We start from the raw sequence: 15555 nt of genomic DNA, 5'->3' as shown, positions 1-15555 counted from the left end.
TTTCCAAAATGGTGGCTGCTGGATAAGTTGCACTGGCAAAGAGTGCATGTTGCATATAAGGACAATTACTGTACTTCACAGCGACTTTTGCATTTAAGGAAAATGATGCAGCATTTTTAGCATGAAAAAGTGATTTGCTGAAGGAGCTACTTCAACCTCAAAAGGCTGGAGTAATAGCAAGGAGGGAACAACACTTCATATTTCCCTGCAGCGTTGATGGATGGAATGTTGAATAGTTGTTGAACTGCCAGATGATGCATGAAAAATGTTTAATTGTGGAATGATTAACTTTATTTGGTTTGTTTTAATTTGTTAAAAGCTAAAAAAAATAATAATAAGGGGCATGGCTTAGCTGCAGAGAGTGGTGGACGTGTGTTGCTGCAGCTCCAGCTTTACTGGGCTTATCCAAACCTTTCCCTCTGATGCCCCTGGGTTATCTTTTACCTCTTGGACCAGTTTGTTGTCTGGAACCCGTGATTACGGTCTACTACAAAGACAAAGCTGCATACTAAATTTCTGGTCGGCCTCCTCCAACCATTTCCAACTGGGACTCAGGATCTCAGTGAAATCTTACAACATCTATGGTCCCTGCCCAATAGACTGGACATCTAGCAGGACCTGCAACTTTTGGAAAGAAGGATCCAGGAAACAGTTCAAATTCATCTCTCCTCTTTACAATGCGATCTCAGTCAGGTTGCTGATAGGGTGGTGTAATTGGAGGAGCACAGGGAGAGAATGGACACACTGCTTGGTGATTTGAATTCTTTGCTTTCCCGTCAATCCCACCTGATGTTAGAGTTGCAAAGGCAACTCAATGATAACCGGAGCAGCAGAAATAATCTTAGGGTCTGCAGCATCCTGGAGGACATTTCACAACCAGGTTTTGTAGATGTACATCCCAAAATCTTATAAGAACTTCTAGACGCTGACCCAGACTCTTGGAACAGATTTTACCTGGCACAATTAGTTCTACGCCCCAAAGTCATGCCTTCAGAAAGACCCCAGGATATTATCTGCTGTTGATTATTTTACAGTTATGGAGGAGATCTTGTAAAAGACTTAATAAGCGAAGGAGATTGCCATTAATGGACGCTCGATTCAGATCTACCAAGACCTCTCTTAGAATAGCCTTCAGCAGTGGTGCTTGCTTTATCCCCTGCTGGAGGAACTCTGAAAATAGGACATTACATTTCGGTGGGGCTTTACTGTCAGCGACCATGTCTTGCATTAAGGGAAGCTTCTCATCCTTTGGGAGCCTGACGACAAGCCTCAACTTTGTGTTTCACTTCTATTCTCTCTATATCTCTTCCTAATTGGCTAGATCTTTTGAATACTCCAGCTCTCCCATTGCCACGCAGAGCGACATGGCAGTGAGTCAGAAATTCCAGAGGCAGACCACGTGGGGACTCTAAAACCGGAGACGCAGACGTTACCTGAATAGAGATTCTGATATTTGCCTGTGTATTCTTTTTATAGCCACTGATTATGAGTGGCCTATTTAGCATCTTCTTATTTCTTCGCTATTTTTGCTGTATGTAAATAGTTTTTTTTTTTTGGATGTTTCGCTAATAGGTTATATACAGTACAATGTCATATAATTTAATGTGATCTTAGATCGTTCACAGTATGTAGATTACTGTTTTTAGTTCATGTTCCAGTATAGTGCCCATACGTTGTTATCAGTTTGTGGACTTGGGCACCAATTCTTCTTTATATATTTGTTCCACGCTTATGTGGAACTTTCATTGGTGTCATGTCCACTACCACTCTTATATTTCTCCGTAATTTGTTGTAAACACGACGTCCATGGACCCATTAGGGGCTTCCATTGCTTTTCTTACTGAGTCATCTTAACACGGTATTTTCTCAATTCAATAGATGTTTATTTCAGTGCTAGTTTTTTTTTTTCTTCTTCTGTTTGACTTCTCTATTCTTCTATAGCCTTTCTGTCTTATTTCTCTCTCTCCTCCTTCTCCCCTCCTAATGTAGATGTTCCCAACTTCCTGAGAGGTGGGTCTTGTCTCTTGATAACAAGGTACGTACTTCTCTGTGTACTTTGATTATGGCTAAGTTATCTAAATTTTTTAACAATGTAAAGAGCCTTAATTTACCTGAGAAACTGTTCCATCTTCTACATTTGCTACACATAGACATTGTTGATGTAGTTTTTTTTTGCAGGAAACCCACTTTCAAGTTAGGGTACTTTAATAATTTTTCTGAAGCCAAGGCTAGAGGGGTGGCCATTCTGTTTTCCACACGTTTACAACTTTCAGATATCACTGTACTACCTATTGGAGATAGTAGGGGCTGTAAATTAAGGCTACTATTGCCAATTAAAAAAAATAATTTGTCAATTTATATAAGTCCAACGAAAGGCAATCTAATTTTCTGCGCAAATCCCTAGAGTCCTTTGAGGATTATTTGGAAGTGATTGGCAGGGGCTTTCATTTGGGCTTTAGAACCTCCCTGGGTACTTCCTCCAGAGCCCCCTGCTCCTCTCTCAAAGATGCTAGGAAATTTAGACTGACCATACATGATTTTCAACTAGTGGACACCTGGTGGCTCTTACTGTACCTCCAGCAGAAAGGAAGTATACCTTTTTCTTACGTCCTAGGGGATACTGGGAATCCATTTAGTACCATGGGGTATAGACAGGTCCACTTGAAACCATGGGCACTATAGAAGTTTGATTACGTGTGCTGGCTCCTCCCTCTATGCTCCTCCTGCCAGACTTAGTTTAGAAAATGTGCTTGAAGGAGCCGGTCACATCTCTGGAAGCTCCTGAAGAGTTTTCTGCATTTATTTACAAAGTTTGTTATTTTCAGGCAGGACTGGATGACACCAGCCTGCCTGCTTTGTGGGACTTAGGGGGGGAACGGCCCAACCCCACTAAGCGTTAATGGTCCCGTTCCCCGCTGACAGGATGCTAGCACCTGAGGGAACTATTCGCAAGCCCCACCACGACGAGCGTACATTCCCGCAGCACGCCGCCACCCCTAACAGCCAGAAGAAAGAAGAGTGGTGAGTACTAAGCCGGCGTCCCGGTTAGTGGGTCACCGGCCATTATGGCGACATAACGGTACGGAGACGCATCGGTTTCTACACGGGGCGGAATGCGTCTCCAGACTTTGTACACTGTAGTGTACACGGTATCCAGACTGGCAATAAAGGCTTAAAAGGGGACTGTCTCCATTTTATGCATTCAGACACACAAGCCAGTATAAAGAAGAGCAGGAAGATCGCGCACCATTGAAGGGGCGGGGCTTTACTATGAGCGGATCCAGCAGCTCACAGGCGCCGTTTTACCCTACTGCAGCTGACACAGACGCTGACTGACAGGGACGCACAACTCCTCCGGAGAGCCTCCAGATTACCTCAGCGGTACCAGGGGGATATAGCAGGGGGGAGCTATATACTAGTATACTACATCCCTAATCTACAGTAGGTACTTAGTCTACGACCCAGCTAAGCTTAGCTTTAGCGATAAGGGCACCGTGTGCTGGTTCTGTCCTCTCTCTGTGTCTCTCGGGAAGGGCTCTTTGTGGGTTAATTGTGCATTTAACCTTTTCGTGTGTGTGTGCTGTCACTGCTGCAGTATGTCAGGCAAAGAGTGTGTTTCATGTAAGGAAAAGTGTTCCTCTTCTCCAGGGGGTTCACTAGTGTGTACTCAGTGTAGTATCCCTTCTCAGGCTAGTGGGGCAAAGCCAGCATGGCTGGACTCCAGTAGGGGAATGATTTCCACCATCTCTACTAAGCTATCTCGTAATGAGAAAGAGACGCAATACTTAAGACAGTCTATGGCTGAGTTTATGCAAAAGGACTCAGTATCCAAACCAGCGTCTCAGTCCTCTACCATTTGTCCACAAAAACGTACTCTGGCCCAGATCCTGCATTCTGACTCTGATAATGAGGGGTCAGAAATGGAGGAAGGTAAGGTGGACTTAGAGGTGGGGGAGGGTACTCTGTCAGAGGGTGTAGATGCTCTCATAGATTCTATCAGAGACGTCCTAAATATATCTGATAAGGTGACAGAGGAGTGTGAGGAATCTTTCTTTAATAATAATAATAATTTTATTTATATAGCGCTCTTTCTCCAACAGGGCTCAAGGCGCTTTACAGACATCAAAAACAATGCACATGATACAGAGGATTTGAGTAATACAACAATAGACAAGCAACACAGACATAAAAGAAAAACCTTAAGCCCACAGAAAGCATAACGCAGATTGGTGCAGGCATTTTGGGTAATAACTTCCAAGGGTTGTGTATTCCACCCTCATAGGTACCAAGTGCAGCAGCCATCTTGGGCGCTCAGCGTAGGATTACCCAGGGTGGAATAGTCTACCCCTAGAAGAGATGACACAAAATGGGGGTGATTTCAGAGTCCTACAGTTTAGAGTAGGGTTCCAACAAAACCACAAGGTCCATGTATTTTTCATCCCATCCACAAGTGTACCATATGGGGCAGCCATGTTGGGCGCACTTTGAAGGTTACACTGTGGGAGGTGAGCCATACAAGGGCCAAGTTCATATATGGGAAAACTGATGCTTATGTAGTAGTATGATGTACCCTACATGTAGGGCACAATGGAAAGGTGTGCAATCAGTGGAGGTAAACATTACAGGAAAAACACATGGTGGGTTGGAAGCGAGCAATGAAGAGTGAAAAAAAAAACACAATAGCAGGTAACTAGTGGCAGAAGTAGGAGTGGGATAACATTTTGATCAGATCTTAGTACGGGTTGGTAGGAGAATGTGGGGGGCATACTCAGACGCAATGGGGATGTCCCTCCTGGTCCTGGTGCTCTTCCCCCACAGTTCCCTGTTCATCTTGATGGTTAGGCCCAGGGGCAGACTTGATGTTCTCAGCCAGAGAGGTGGTAAGCCTGGTCTTGGTGTTCTCATGTTTGAGGCGAGGAGAGGCCACATAAAGTTCCAGAGTTTTTAGGTTGTAATGTAGTCCGTTTGTTATCTTATTAGTTTGTTTACCTTCTGTTTTCCTTCGGTTTAACACAGGTATAACACTGCTATTGATATTAGCTGCCACTTAATAACTAGCCACTTCATAAACTAGCCACTGCAGCGTCCTAATAGGCCTGGCGTCCTATACTATACTGGTTAAGTAAGTCTACAAACACATGCTCTTTGTGATTACAACCCCCTCCCCCACACAGCAACCCTCCACCAAAAGGTGTTAATCAACTACCAAATGTGAGATCACTAAACCCCAGTCAATCACAAAGTTTTTGCTGACTACAGATATTAATCCACTTAACAATTTACCAAATATATCTTTTAGCAAGAAAAACAGTGGTCAGCTCTCTGCTGTAGTTACCAAATATATCTTTTAGCAAGAAAAACAGTGGTCAGCTCTCTGCTGTAGTTACCAAATATATCTTTTAGCAAGAAAAACAGTGGTCAGCTCTCTGCTGTAGTTAATGTAAAGAAAAAATCCTCAGCCACTTTTCCTGTGTCAAAGGAACTGAATACCCTGTTTGAAGAACCGTGGGTTACTCTAAAGAAGAAATTTCAAATTCCTAGACGGTTATTGTCATCTTTTCCTTTTCCTCCTGAGGATAGGAAAAAATGGGAAAATCCACCGATAGTGGATACGTCACTCTCCAGGCTCTCACGTAAAATAGTGTTACTTATGCCTGGTACAGCCTCCCTAAAGGATACAGCTGATCGTAAGATTGAGACTACACTCAAATCTTTGTATACAGCTGCAGGGGTGGCCCAGAGACCCACTTTAGCAAGTGGGTGGATTACACTGGCCATTGCCAAATGGTATGGTATTTTAATTGAGGGGCTAGACAGCTTACCCCAAGAGGAAATTGTTTTACTCCTGCAACATATACAAGACTCTGCGAACTTTATGGTGGAAACCAAAAAAGAGATAGGTTTGCTTAATGCACGCACCACAGCTATGTCAGTGTCGACACGCAGGGGATTATGGCTACGTCAGTGGATGGCTGACGCGGTCTCAAAAAAAGGCGTAGAAGGCCTGCCTTTCATAGGTGAGGCCTTATTTGGTGATGAACTCGACAAGTGGATCTCACGAGCTACTGCGGGTAAGTCCACATACCTATTTTCTGCAGCTCTGCCAGCTTAGGAAGGCCTTCTCAGGAGCCAATCTATAGTCCTTTCGGACTGCCAAGTTTAGGGGCAAGGCCAGAGGTTCATCTAACGCCGTCAGAGGTGGTAGAGGTAAACCACGCAAACCAGCCACTGCTGGCTCACAGGATCAGGGCTCATGCTCTGTGTCCTCAAAGCCTTCAGCATGACGGTGGACCGCTATGCCTGGAAGACAGGCAGGTGGGAGCCCAGCTAAAATTCTTCAGTAACATCTGGACAACATCTTGCCAGGATCCTTGGGTCATAGACATTATATCCCATGGCTACAGACTGGAGTTCCAGGAGCTCCCACCTCACAGATTCTTCAAATGAGACTTACCAGTTTCACAAGGGACAGGCATAACCTTACAAGACGTCATTCAGAAACTGTTATGGACCCAGGTCATTTTCCCAGTTCCACCTCATCTACACAACAAGGGTTACTATTCCAGCTTGTTTATAGTAACGAAAGTGGACGGTTCGGTAAGACTGATTCTGAACCTCAAGTCGTTGTACTCGTACTTATGGGTGTTCAAATTCAAGATGGAGTCTTTCAGAGCGGTGATCTCAGGTCTGGAGGAGGGGGAATTTCTAGTGTCTCTGGATATCAAGGATGCGTACCTTCATATTCCGATCTGGCCGCCTCATCAGGCTTATCTACGGTTTGCAATACAGGACTGTCACTACCAGTTCCAGGCCCTGCCAAGTGGTCTCTCCACGGCACCGAGGGTGTTCAACAAAGTGATGGCAGAGATGATGATACTACTCCGTAAACAAGGAGTGAATATAATTCCGTACCTGGACGATCTTCTCATAAAGGCTCCATCCAGGGAGCAGTTGTTGGAGAACATTGGTCTCACAACCAGGCTACTCCTGAATCATGGGTGGATTCTGAACCTACCAAAATCTCACCTAGAACCAATGCAGAAGCTTTATTTCCTGGGAATGATACTGGTCACAGAGTCTCAGAAAGTGTTCCTTCCCTTGGAAAAGACAATAGTAATCCAGTCGAATGTTCAGGCCATCTTGAAGCCGATCTGGATCTCAGTACATCTCTGCATCCGCCTTCTGGTGAAAATGGTGGCTTCTTACAAAGCAATTCAGTACGAAAGATTTCATGTGAGGCCCTTCCAACTGGATCAGTTGGACATATGGTCCGGAACACATCTGCACATGCACTGGAGGATTCGTCTGTTGCCGAAAGCCACGATCTCCCTCCTGTGGTGGCAACAAACTTCTCACCTAGTGTGGGGTCGAACGTTCGGGATTTAGAATTGGATCCTTTTAACCACAGACGCAAGCCTCAGAGGTTGGGGAGCAGTCACCCAGGGGGTTCAGTTTCAGGGAAGAGGGTCAAGTCAGGAAGTCGTCCTTCCAATAAACATCCTGGAACTTAGGGCTATCTACAACGCCCTTCTGCAGGCCTCATCTCTTCTTCAGAATCAGGCCATTCAGGTCCAATCGCACAATGTGACGGCGGTAACGTACATAAACCGACAGGGCGAAGCGAAAAGCAGAGCAGCAATGTCAGAGGTGTCAAGAATTCTCCTCTGGGCAGAAAAACACGCTGTGGCATTGTCGGTGATCTTCTTTCCGGGTGCAGACAACTGGGAAGCAGACTTCCTCAGCAGACACCATCTGCACCCGGGGGATAGGGCCTTCACCCTGAAGTGTTCCGGGGGTTGACACGTCGGTGGGGGTATCCACAAATCAACATGATGGCCTCTCGACTCAACAAGTAGCTCAATCGGTATTGTTCCAGTTTGAGGGACCCACAGGCAGTGGCGGTAGACGCCCTGACAACTCTCTTGGTCTACCAGCTGGTGTACTTGTTTCCTCCAATTCCTCTGATCCCAAGAATTCTAAAAAGAATAAAAAGGGAAAAGGTTCAAGCAATAATCATTGCTCCGGACTGGCCACGAAGGGCCTGGTATGCGGATCTTCTCAAAATGCTGATGTTCATATCAACCAGCCAATTGTGATTCCGGTTGTTACTGACAACTCTGCTACTTCAAAGTCTTTGGATGTTGTAAGGGCTCTGAAGGTGTATGTAAAGAGAACAGCTTGTCACAGGAAATCAGACTCGCTGTTCGTTCTTTATGATCCCAATAAAATTGGGTGTCCTGCTTCAAAGCAGTCAATTGCACGCTGGATCAGGCTCACTATCCAGCATGCTTATTCCACGGCAGGTTTGCCGATTCCAAAATCTGTACAAGCCCACTCTACTAGGTTGATGTGTTCCTCTTTACAGCCGAGCAGCTACTTGGTCGGGTTCGAACACGTTTGCCAGGTTTTACAAGTTCGATACCTTGGCCTCTGAGGACCTTCAGTTTGGTCAGTCTGTTCTGCAGGAACCTCAGCACTCTCCCACCCAGTTTGGGAGCTTTGGTACTTCCCCATGGTACTAAATCAGGCATGTCCAAACTGCAGCCGTCCAGCTGTTGAGAAACTACACATCCCAGCATGCCCTGACACAGCTGTAGCATTCTCTGACAGCAAAACTGTGTCCCAGCATGCTGAGATATGTAGTTTCACAATAGCTGGAGGGCCGCAGTTTTGGACATGCCTGTACTAAATGGATTCCCAGTACCCCCTAGGACGTAAGAGAAAATAGGATTTTAATTACCTCCCGGTAAATCCTTTTCTCATAGTCTGTAGGGGATACTGGGCACCCGCCCGATGCTTCATTCTTCCTGCACTGTTACTTGGTTAAGTAATGTTGTTTGGTTCAGCTGTTGCTGTCCCTGTTTGCAAGTTTGGTTAGCATGGCTTTCCTCTTGTTCTGGTTGTGCTGGTTTGAAATCTCACCACTTTCCTTATCTATTTCCTTCTCTCGAAGTATGTCCGTCTCCTCGGGCACAATTTCCTAGACTGAGTCTGGTAGGAGAGGCATAGAGGGAGGAGCCAGCACACGTATTCAAACTTCTATAGTGCCCATGGCTCCAAGTGAACCCGTCTATAAACCCCATGGTACTATATGGATTCCCAGTATCCCCTACAGAATACGAGAAAAGGATTTACTTGTAGGTAATTAAAATCCTATATTTCCTCTCCCCCACATGGCTCCTACTGGTTCTCATATTCCTCATTCAGCATGAAAATGTGTCAACACCTAGACATCTATATGGCCATGAATGATATTTTATTCATGGCTACTGAAAAACAATATGAATCTGCGGTAATGTGGTTTAGCTGGATTGAATTTAAATATTCTTCTTCCTTAAAGGCTCTTATACCACAAGCCTGATTTTTTTATTAATAATGACTACAAAAAGGACTCCTCAAATGATATTTCAAGAAAAACAGCACTGACCACCTCTCATTAGCTCTGTATCTACATGTTATCCTGTCCTACCTTGCACCTGCACCCTACCCCTCCTTTCCCCTCCTTACTCTGCTCATTCATCTTTTTTTCTGTTTTTTTTTTTCTCTGATTTTTTTTCTCTCCTCCATCATGTTCTATCTTTGTTCAAATTTGTATATTACAGATACTCATGATCAGGCTTAATTATGTTTATATTTTAGTTCTATTATGCTCAGATGTTATGAATGTTCAGAAATGAATTTATCATTCTATATGCTGTATATGTGTATAGTTTGTAATTTACTCTTTTTGTATATTTATTACCGACACCTGTTTTATAAAAAAAAGTTCTGACAATAAAAAATTTATTTAAAAAAAAAAAAATTAAATAAGACTATTTTTTCGCAGCCCTTTGCCATAAATACATTCTTATCGTTTCAATAGACAGGATACATGCCGAAATAAAGTTAGATACAGTATTTTCATTTTATTTTTATTTCACTTACCTTGCCTAGGGGACAGCATAAGTAAAACTGGCTCATTTTAACAGACTCTCCCCTAGTAACCAATCAGATCTCGTCATTTTTATCAAACAGCCTGTAGAAGCTGATTGATCAGTACTTTATCTCTCTCCACTTTATTACTTTACAAGATTGGATTAAAAAATGTCTCCCATTGTAAGATATTTCACAGTGTATGGCCACAATATCTGCATTCCTTCATAGGGGAGGAATAGGGGAAATGGCAGGCAGTTGAGCCAGATGCAATCACCTACAATAAAATCTTTCAGACATGTTGGACAATTTCAGCATGTTCGACAGGCCGAAAATTAGTGGTCAGTTGTGGTAATACACTGTACAATTGTCTTGGCGATCTGCGATATACAGCGGATCAGCCAAATCATTGTATCGTATATGCCCAGTATAAGAAAGACAGTTATGTACAATCTACAAAATCGATTACTCAAATGAAATCAAGTAGGTTCTTAAACAGCGGAAGTCTATTTCAAGAACTGGGAATAATTCATGTATGTTGCAGCAGATATATGAATAATTTTTAACTATGTAACATGTTTTTCAAGGATAGTTACCCTTTGAATAAGACTCTCTGAAATAGTAAAATTTAGTTATTTAATTTTATGTTATATATTCATGGATTGTGGCAAACTGTCTATCCCAAGCAATGTCTGTGATCCTCATTGTTTATTCTTTAAAATAAATGCTAACATATAATAAATGCAATAACACAACCCCCAAAATGTTTAAATGTGACTCACTTTATAACCCGTTGAAGGATTTTGCGCTCATCTTGGTCCAAGCATAAGGGAAAAGTTCCACCATTTTGTGCTATAATCTGTGCTTTGTCCACTTTTATTTGGGATATACTGATCTGCTGAAAAGAATGGTTGCAGTTTGGTCAAATCTATAGACATCCTGGGGGGAATTCAAATGTTTGAAAAGACGGTTGGTTGTCTGTTTTTTTCTGTCTATTAGATAGGAAAAACAAACACCCAACTACTTTTCAAACAATTGAATATCCCCCTTTGAGTTTGAAACCTAAATATAACCTTTGCTAGACAGATAAATATTATATATATATATACACACTGCTCAAAAAAGTAGAGGGAACACTTAAACAAAACAATGTAACTCCAAGTCAATCACACTTCTGTGAAATCAAACTATCCACTTAGGAAGCAACACTGACTGACAATCAATTTCACATGCTGTTGTGCAAATGGAATAGACAACAGGTGGAAATTATAGGCAATTAGCAAGACACCCCCAATAAAGGAGTTGTTCTGCAGGTGGTGACCACAGACCACTTCTCAGCTCCTATGCTTTCTGGCTGATGTTTTGTTCACTTTTGAAAGCTGGCGGTGCTTTCACTCTAGTGGTAGCATGAGACGGAGTCTACAACCCACACAAGTGGCTCAGGTAGTGCAGCTCATCCAGGATGGCACATCAATGCGAGCTGTGGCAAGAAGGTTTGCTGTGTCTGTCAGCGTAGTGTCCAGAGCATGGACGCGCTACCAGGAGACAGGCCAGTACATCAGGAGACGTGGAGGAGGCCGTAGGAGGGCAACAACCCAGCAGCAGGACCGCTACCTCCGCCTTTGTGCAAGGAGGAACAGGAGGAGCACTGCCAGAGCTCTGCAAAATGACCTCCAGCAAGCCACAAATGTGCATGTGTCTACTCAAACAATCAGAAACAGACTCCATGAGGGTGGTATGAGGGCCCGACGTCCACAGGTGGGGGTTGTACTTACAGCCCAACACCGTGCAGGACGTTTGGCATTTGCCAGAGAACACCAAGATTGGCAAATTCGCCACTGGCGCCCTGTGCTCTTCACAGATGAAAGCAGGTTCTCACTGAGCACGTGCCAGAGTCTGGAGACGCCAAGGAGAACATTCTGCTGCCTGCAACATCCTCCAGCATGACCGGTTTGGCAGTGGGTCAGTAATGGTGAGGGGTGGCATTTCTTTGGGGGGCCGCACAGCCCTCCATGTGCTCGCCAGAGGTAGCCTGACTGCCATTAAGTACCGAGATGAGATCCTCAGACCACTTGTGAGACCATATGCTGGTGCGGTTGGCCCTGGGTTCCTCCTAATGCAAGACAATGCTAGACCTCATGTGGCTGGAGTGTGTCAGCAGTTCCTGCAAGACGAAGGCATTGATGCTATGGACTGGCCCACCCGTTCCCCAGACCTGAATCCAATTGAGCACATCTGGGACATCATGTCTCGCTGGTGGATGCTTTAGTCCAGGTCTGGGAGGAGATCCCTCAGGAGACCATCCGCCACCTCATCAGGAGCATGCCCAGGCGTTGTAGGGAGGTCATACAGGCACGTGGAAGCCACACACACTACTGAGCCTCATTTTGACTTGTTTTAAGGACATTACATCAAAGTTGGATCAGCCTGTAGTGTGTTTTTCCACTTTAATTTTGAGTGTGACTCCAAATCCAGACCTCCATGGGTTAATAAATTTGATTTCCATTGATAATTTTTGTGTGATTTTGTTGTCAGCACATTCAACTATGTAAAGAACAAAGTATTTAATAAGAATATTTCATTCATTCAGATCTAGGATGTGTTATTTTAGTGTTCCCTTTATTTTTTTGAGCAGTGTATGTATATATATATATATATATATATATATATATATATATATATATATATAAAATATATAATTCAGACCTGATCACTACTCTGCAAATTTGCAAAGGGCTGCGATCAGATAGTCACCGCCCATAGAGAGTGAAAACCTGCCCCATGCAAGTGTACGAATGCATGTGTACACCGTACAAAAACTTCGTAAGACAGCGGACAGCTGCAAATTCGTTTCCAACTTACAAACCATTGAATGATTTTTCCAGCCTGTGCAGTCTGTACGTAGCCCAGGACTTACTCCTACAGTGCGAAAGAATCAGGCTGTTCGGGGCCGGAGCTGACGTCACACTCCCTCCCAGAAAACGCTTTGGGACGGCTGTGTTTTTCCTGACACTCCAAGAAAACGGCCACTTACCACCCACAAACGTCCCCTTCCTGTCAATCACCTTGCGTATGCCTAGCGATCAAAATGTTCGCACCATTATGTTGCTGTTTGGACTCGTGCCTGCGCATTGCGGCGCATGTGCAGTCATTCAATAATCATCCGCTGTGCGATTTCGCATAACTGCGATCAGGTCTGAATTGGGCACATAGGCCCTCATTCCGAGTTGGTCGGTCGCAAGGCGAATTTAGCAGAGTTGCTCACGCTAAGCCGCCGCCTACTGGGAGTGAATCTTAGCTTCTTAAAATTGCGACCGATGTATTCGCAATATTGCTATTACAAACTACTTCGCAGTTTCAGAGTAGCTCCAGACTTACTCTGCCTGTGCGATCAGTTCAGTGCTTGTCGTTCCTGGTTGACGTCACAAACACACCCAGCGTTCGCCCAGGCACTCCCACCGTTTCTCCAGCCACTCCTGCGTTTTTTTCGGAAACGGTAGCGTTTTCAGCCACACGCCCCTAAAACGCTGTGTTTCCGCCCAGTAACACCCATTTCCTGTCAATCACATTACGATCGCCGGAGCGAAGAAAAAGCCGTGAGTAAAAATACTTTCTTCATAGTAAAGTTACTTGGCGCAGTCGCAGTGCGAACTTTGCGCATGCGTACTAAGCGGATTTTCACTGCGATGCGATGAAAAAGAACGAGCGAACAACTCGGAATGAGGGCCATAGTACGGTTGCAGATCAGTGCTGATAGTGATTACATTGTTTTTTACAAACAGATTTATCGGGAATCTGAATACAGGTGGCAATCTGTCCACAGATGCAGCAGCTGTGCATGCAGCTCTCAATCAGGTCCCCTGCCTAAACGGTAATGGTATTTGAAGGATATAAACAGTCATTGCTTGTGTGATGCAAAGTGAATCGTACCTGATTGAAGCTTTTCTTTGTCTTGGAATTCTGCCTTTTTACCACCTCCCGCACAGTTAGATTTAGGCAATCCATTTTGGAATCTGAACAACACATGTAGATAAAACATAATACAGGTTGAGTATCCCATATCCAAATATTCCGAAATACGGAATATTCCGAAATACAGACTTTTTTGAGTGAGAATGAGATAGTGAAACCTTTGTTTTCTGATGGCTCAATGTATACAAACTTTGTTTAAAACACAAAGTTATTAATAATATTGTATTAAATGACCTTCAGGCTGTGTGTATAAGGTGTATATGAAACATAAATGAATTGTGTGAATGCAGACACATTTTGTTTAATGCACAAAGTTATAAAAAAAATATTGGCTAAAATGACCTTCAGGCTGTGTGTATAAGGTATATATGAAACATAAATGCATTCTGTGCTTAGACATAGGTCCCATCACCATGATATATCATTATGGTATGCAATTATTCTGAAATACGGAATAATCCAATATCCAAAATACCTCTGGTCCCAAGCATTTTGGATAACCTGTATAGAAACTAAACATCATATTTACAGGGAGGACTGCTTGTAGTTTTGTGCTGTTAGTGTGAATGGAAACTATAGGTTAGATGTATTAAACCCGGAGAAGTGATAAAGAAGTAATGTGGAAGGTGATAACGCACCAGCAAATCAGCTCCTACCTGTCAATTTTCAAACCTGTAATGATTGGCTGGTGCGTTATCACCTGCCACTTATCACTCCTTTATCACTTCTCCAGGCTTAATACAGCTGCCTCTATGGTAGAAAATTGCCTTGTTGACTATCTATATTTACCTCTGTGTGGCTATAAATATCAACTGTAATGTTTGAATGACGCCCACTAAGGTTTCTACAGCTGCGTACATGATTTCAGTGATATTCACAGTATGCACTAGAAACAATTCTTTGAATCTGGATTTTGCAAGTGGTTTGTTTACATAATTAACAGAACTGACAATGAAACTACATCAAAATGCGTTACCCCTGGCATGACAAACGGGAGTTTTCACACAAATCAGATCAGTGCAATGTGCAGCCTTTTCCTAGATTTGTGACTTTCTATAATCATATGTATGACTTGTTTGGAATGCGCTTTCATGTTCATTCAATCTACCGATCTGTAGGACCTCACCATAAATGGGGACTTACATTGACACAATTTACAACATTAAATCCACTCATCTCTTACATAGGTATAGTTAATGGAAAATTATGTGACTTGGCTATGGGTACCAACTAAATTGTGTGCTTTTACATTTTTAGTAATTTGTGGAAAGGATTTGTTGTTTTATTTATTTTAATTTTATTTGAATCATTGCCAAAAACTCCTACTAATCCAATCTAGAATCGGTTTCATTTCGGAAATTTGTCGGAAGCTGAAATTAGTGTCTTACCAAGTTCTTCATATGTCTTGCATGCTTTCCTCAGGCTGACGGATGTACAAACCTTCTCTCCATTACTCCAACGACTCCGGCCACTAACACTGGACTGCAAAAACAGAAAGCGTGTATTACATTTCTGTGACATGTTCTGGTTATTCCACAGAAAAAGATCTTATAGAGAAGAACCATACTGTTCAATACATTGACATTTTTGCAGCATTTGTTTGTGCTGCAGACAGGGGCATGTTAGATTTTAAAGGTTTAGTTTTCACTCTTTAACACTCAAACACATATA

At 43.2% G+C, this 15555-nt stretch overlaps 1 protein-coding gene and 1 long non-coding RNA gene across 5 annotated transcripts in view; one reads left to right on the top strand and one right to left on the bottom strand.

Annotated features, from left to right (window-relative positions):
* PIK3R5 (phosphoinositide-3-kinase regulatory subunit 5) overlaps positions 1 to 15555 on the bottom strand; it is a 241652-nt gene that overhangs the window by 10771 nt on the left and 215326 nt on the right. For 3 of the 4 annotated variants that reach the window (XM_063961044.1, XM_063961046.1, XM_063961047.1), the window contains 3 exons: positions 15273 to 15366; positions 13843 to 13925; positions 10695 to 10810 (listed from right to left, as the gene is read on the bottom strand). In XM_063961044.1, the coding sequence (XP_063817114.1) occupies positions 10695 to 10810; positions 13843 to 13925; positions 15273 to 15366 (293 nt within the window). The remainder of the gene's footprint in view (positions 1 to 10694; positions 10811 to 13842; positions 13926 to 15272; positions 15367 to 15555) is intronic. The other variant, XM_063961045.1, reaches the window with a different exon arrangement.
* The window catches only part of LOC135056192 (uncharacterized), a 416825-nt gene that overhangs the window by 329812 nt on the left and 71458 nt on the right, over positions 1 to 15555 (top strand). The gene's annotated exons all lie outside the window — the stretch shown is intronic.

Source organism: Pseudophryne corroboree, chromosome 3 (genome assembly GCF_028390025.1).
Source record: "Pseudophryne corroboree isolate aPseCor3 chromosome 3, aPseCor3.hap2, whole genome shotgun sequence".
Classification (NCBI taxonomy): domain Eukaryota; kingdom Metazoa; phylum Chordata; class Amphibia; order Anura; family Myobatrachidae; genus Pseudophryne; species Pseudophryne corroboree.
The sequence above is the reverse complement of the archived record's forward strand: the minus strand, read 5'-3'. Positions and strand labels throughout refer to the sequence as shown.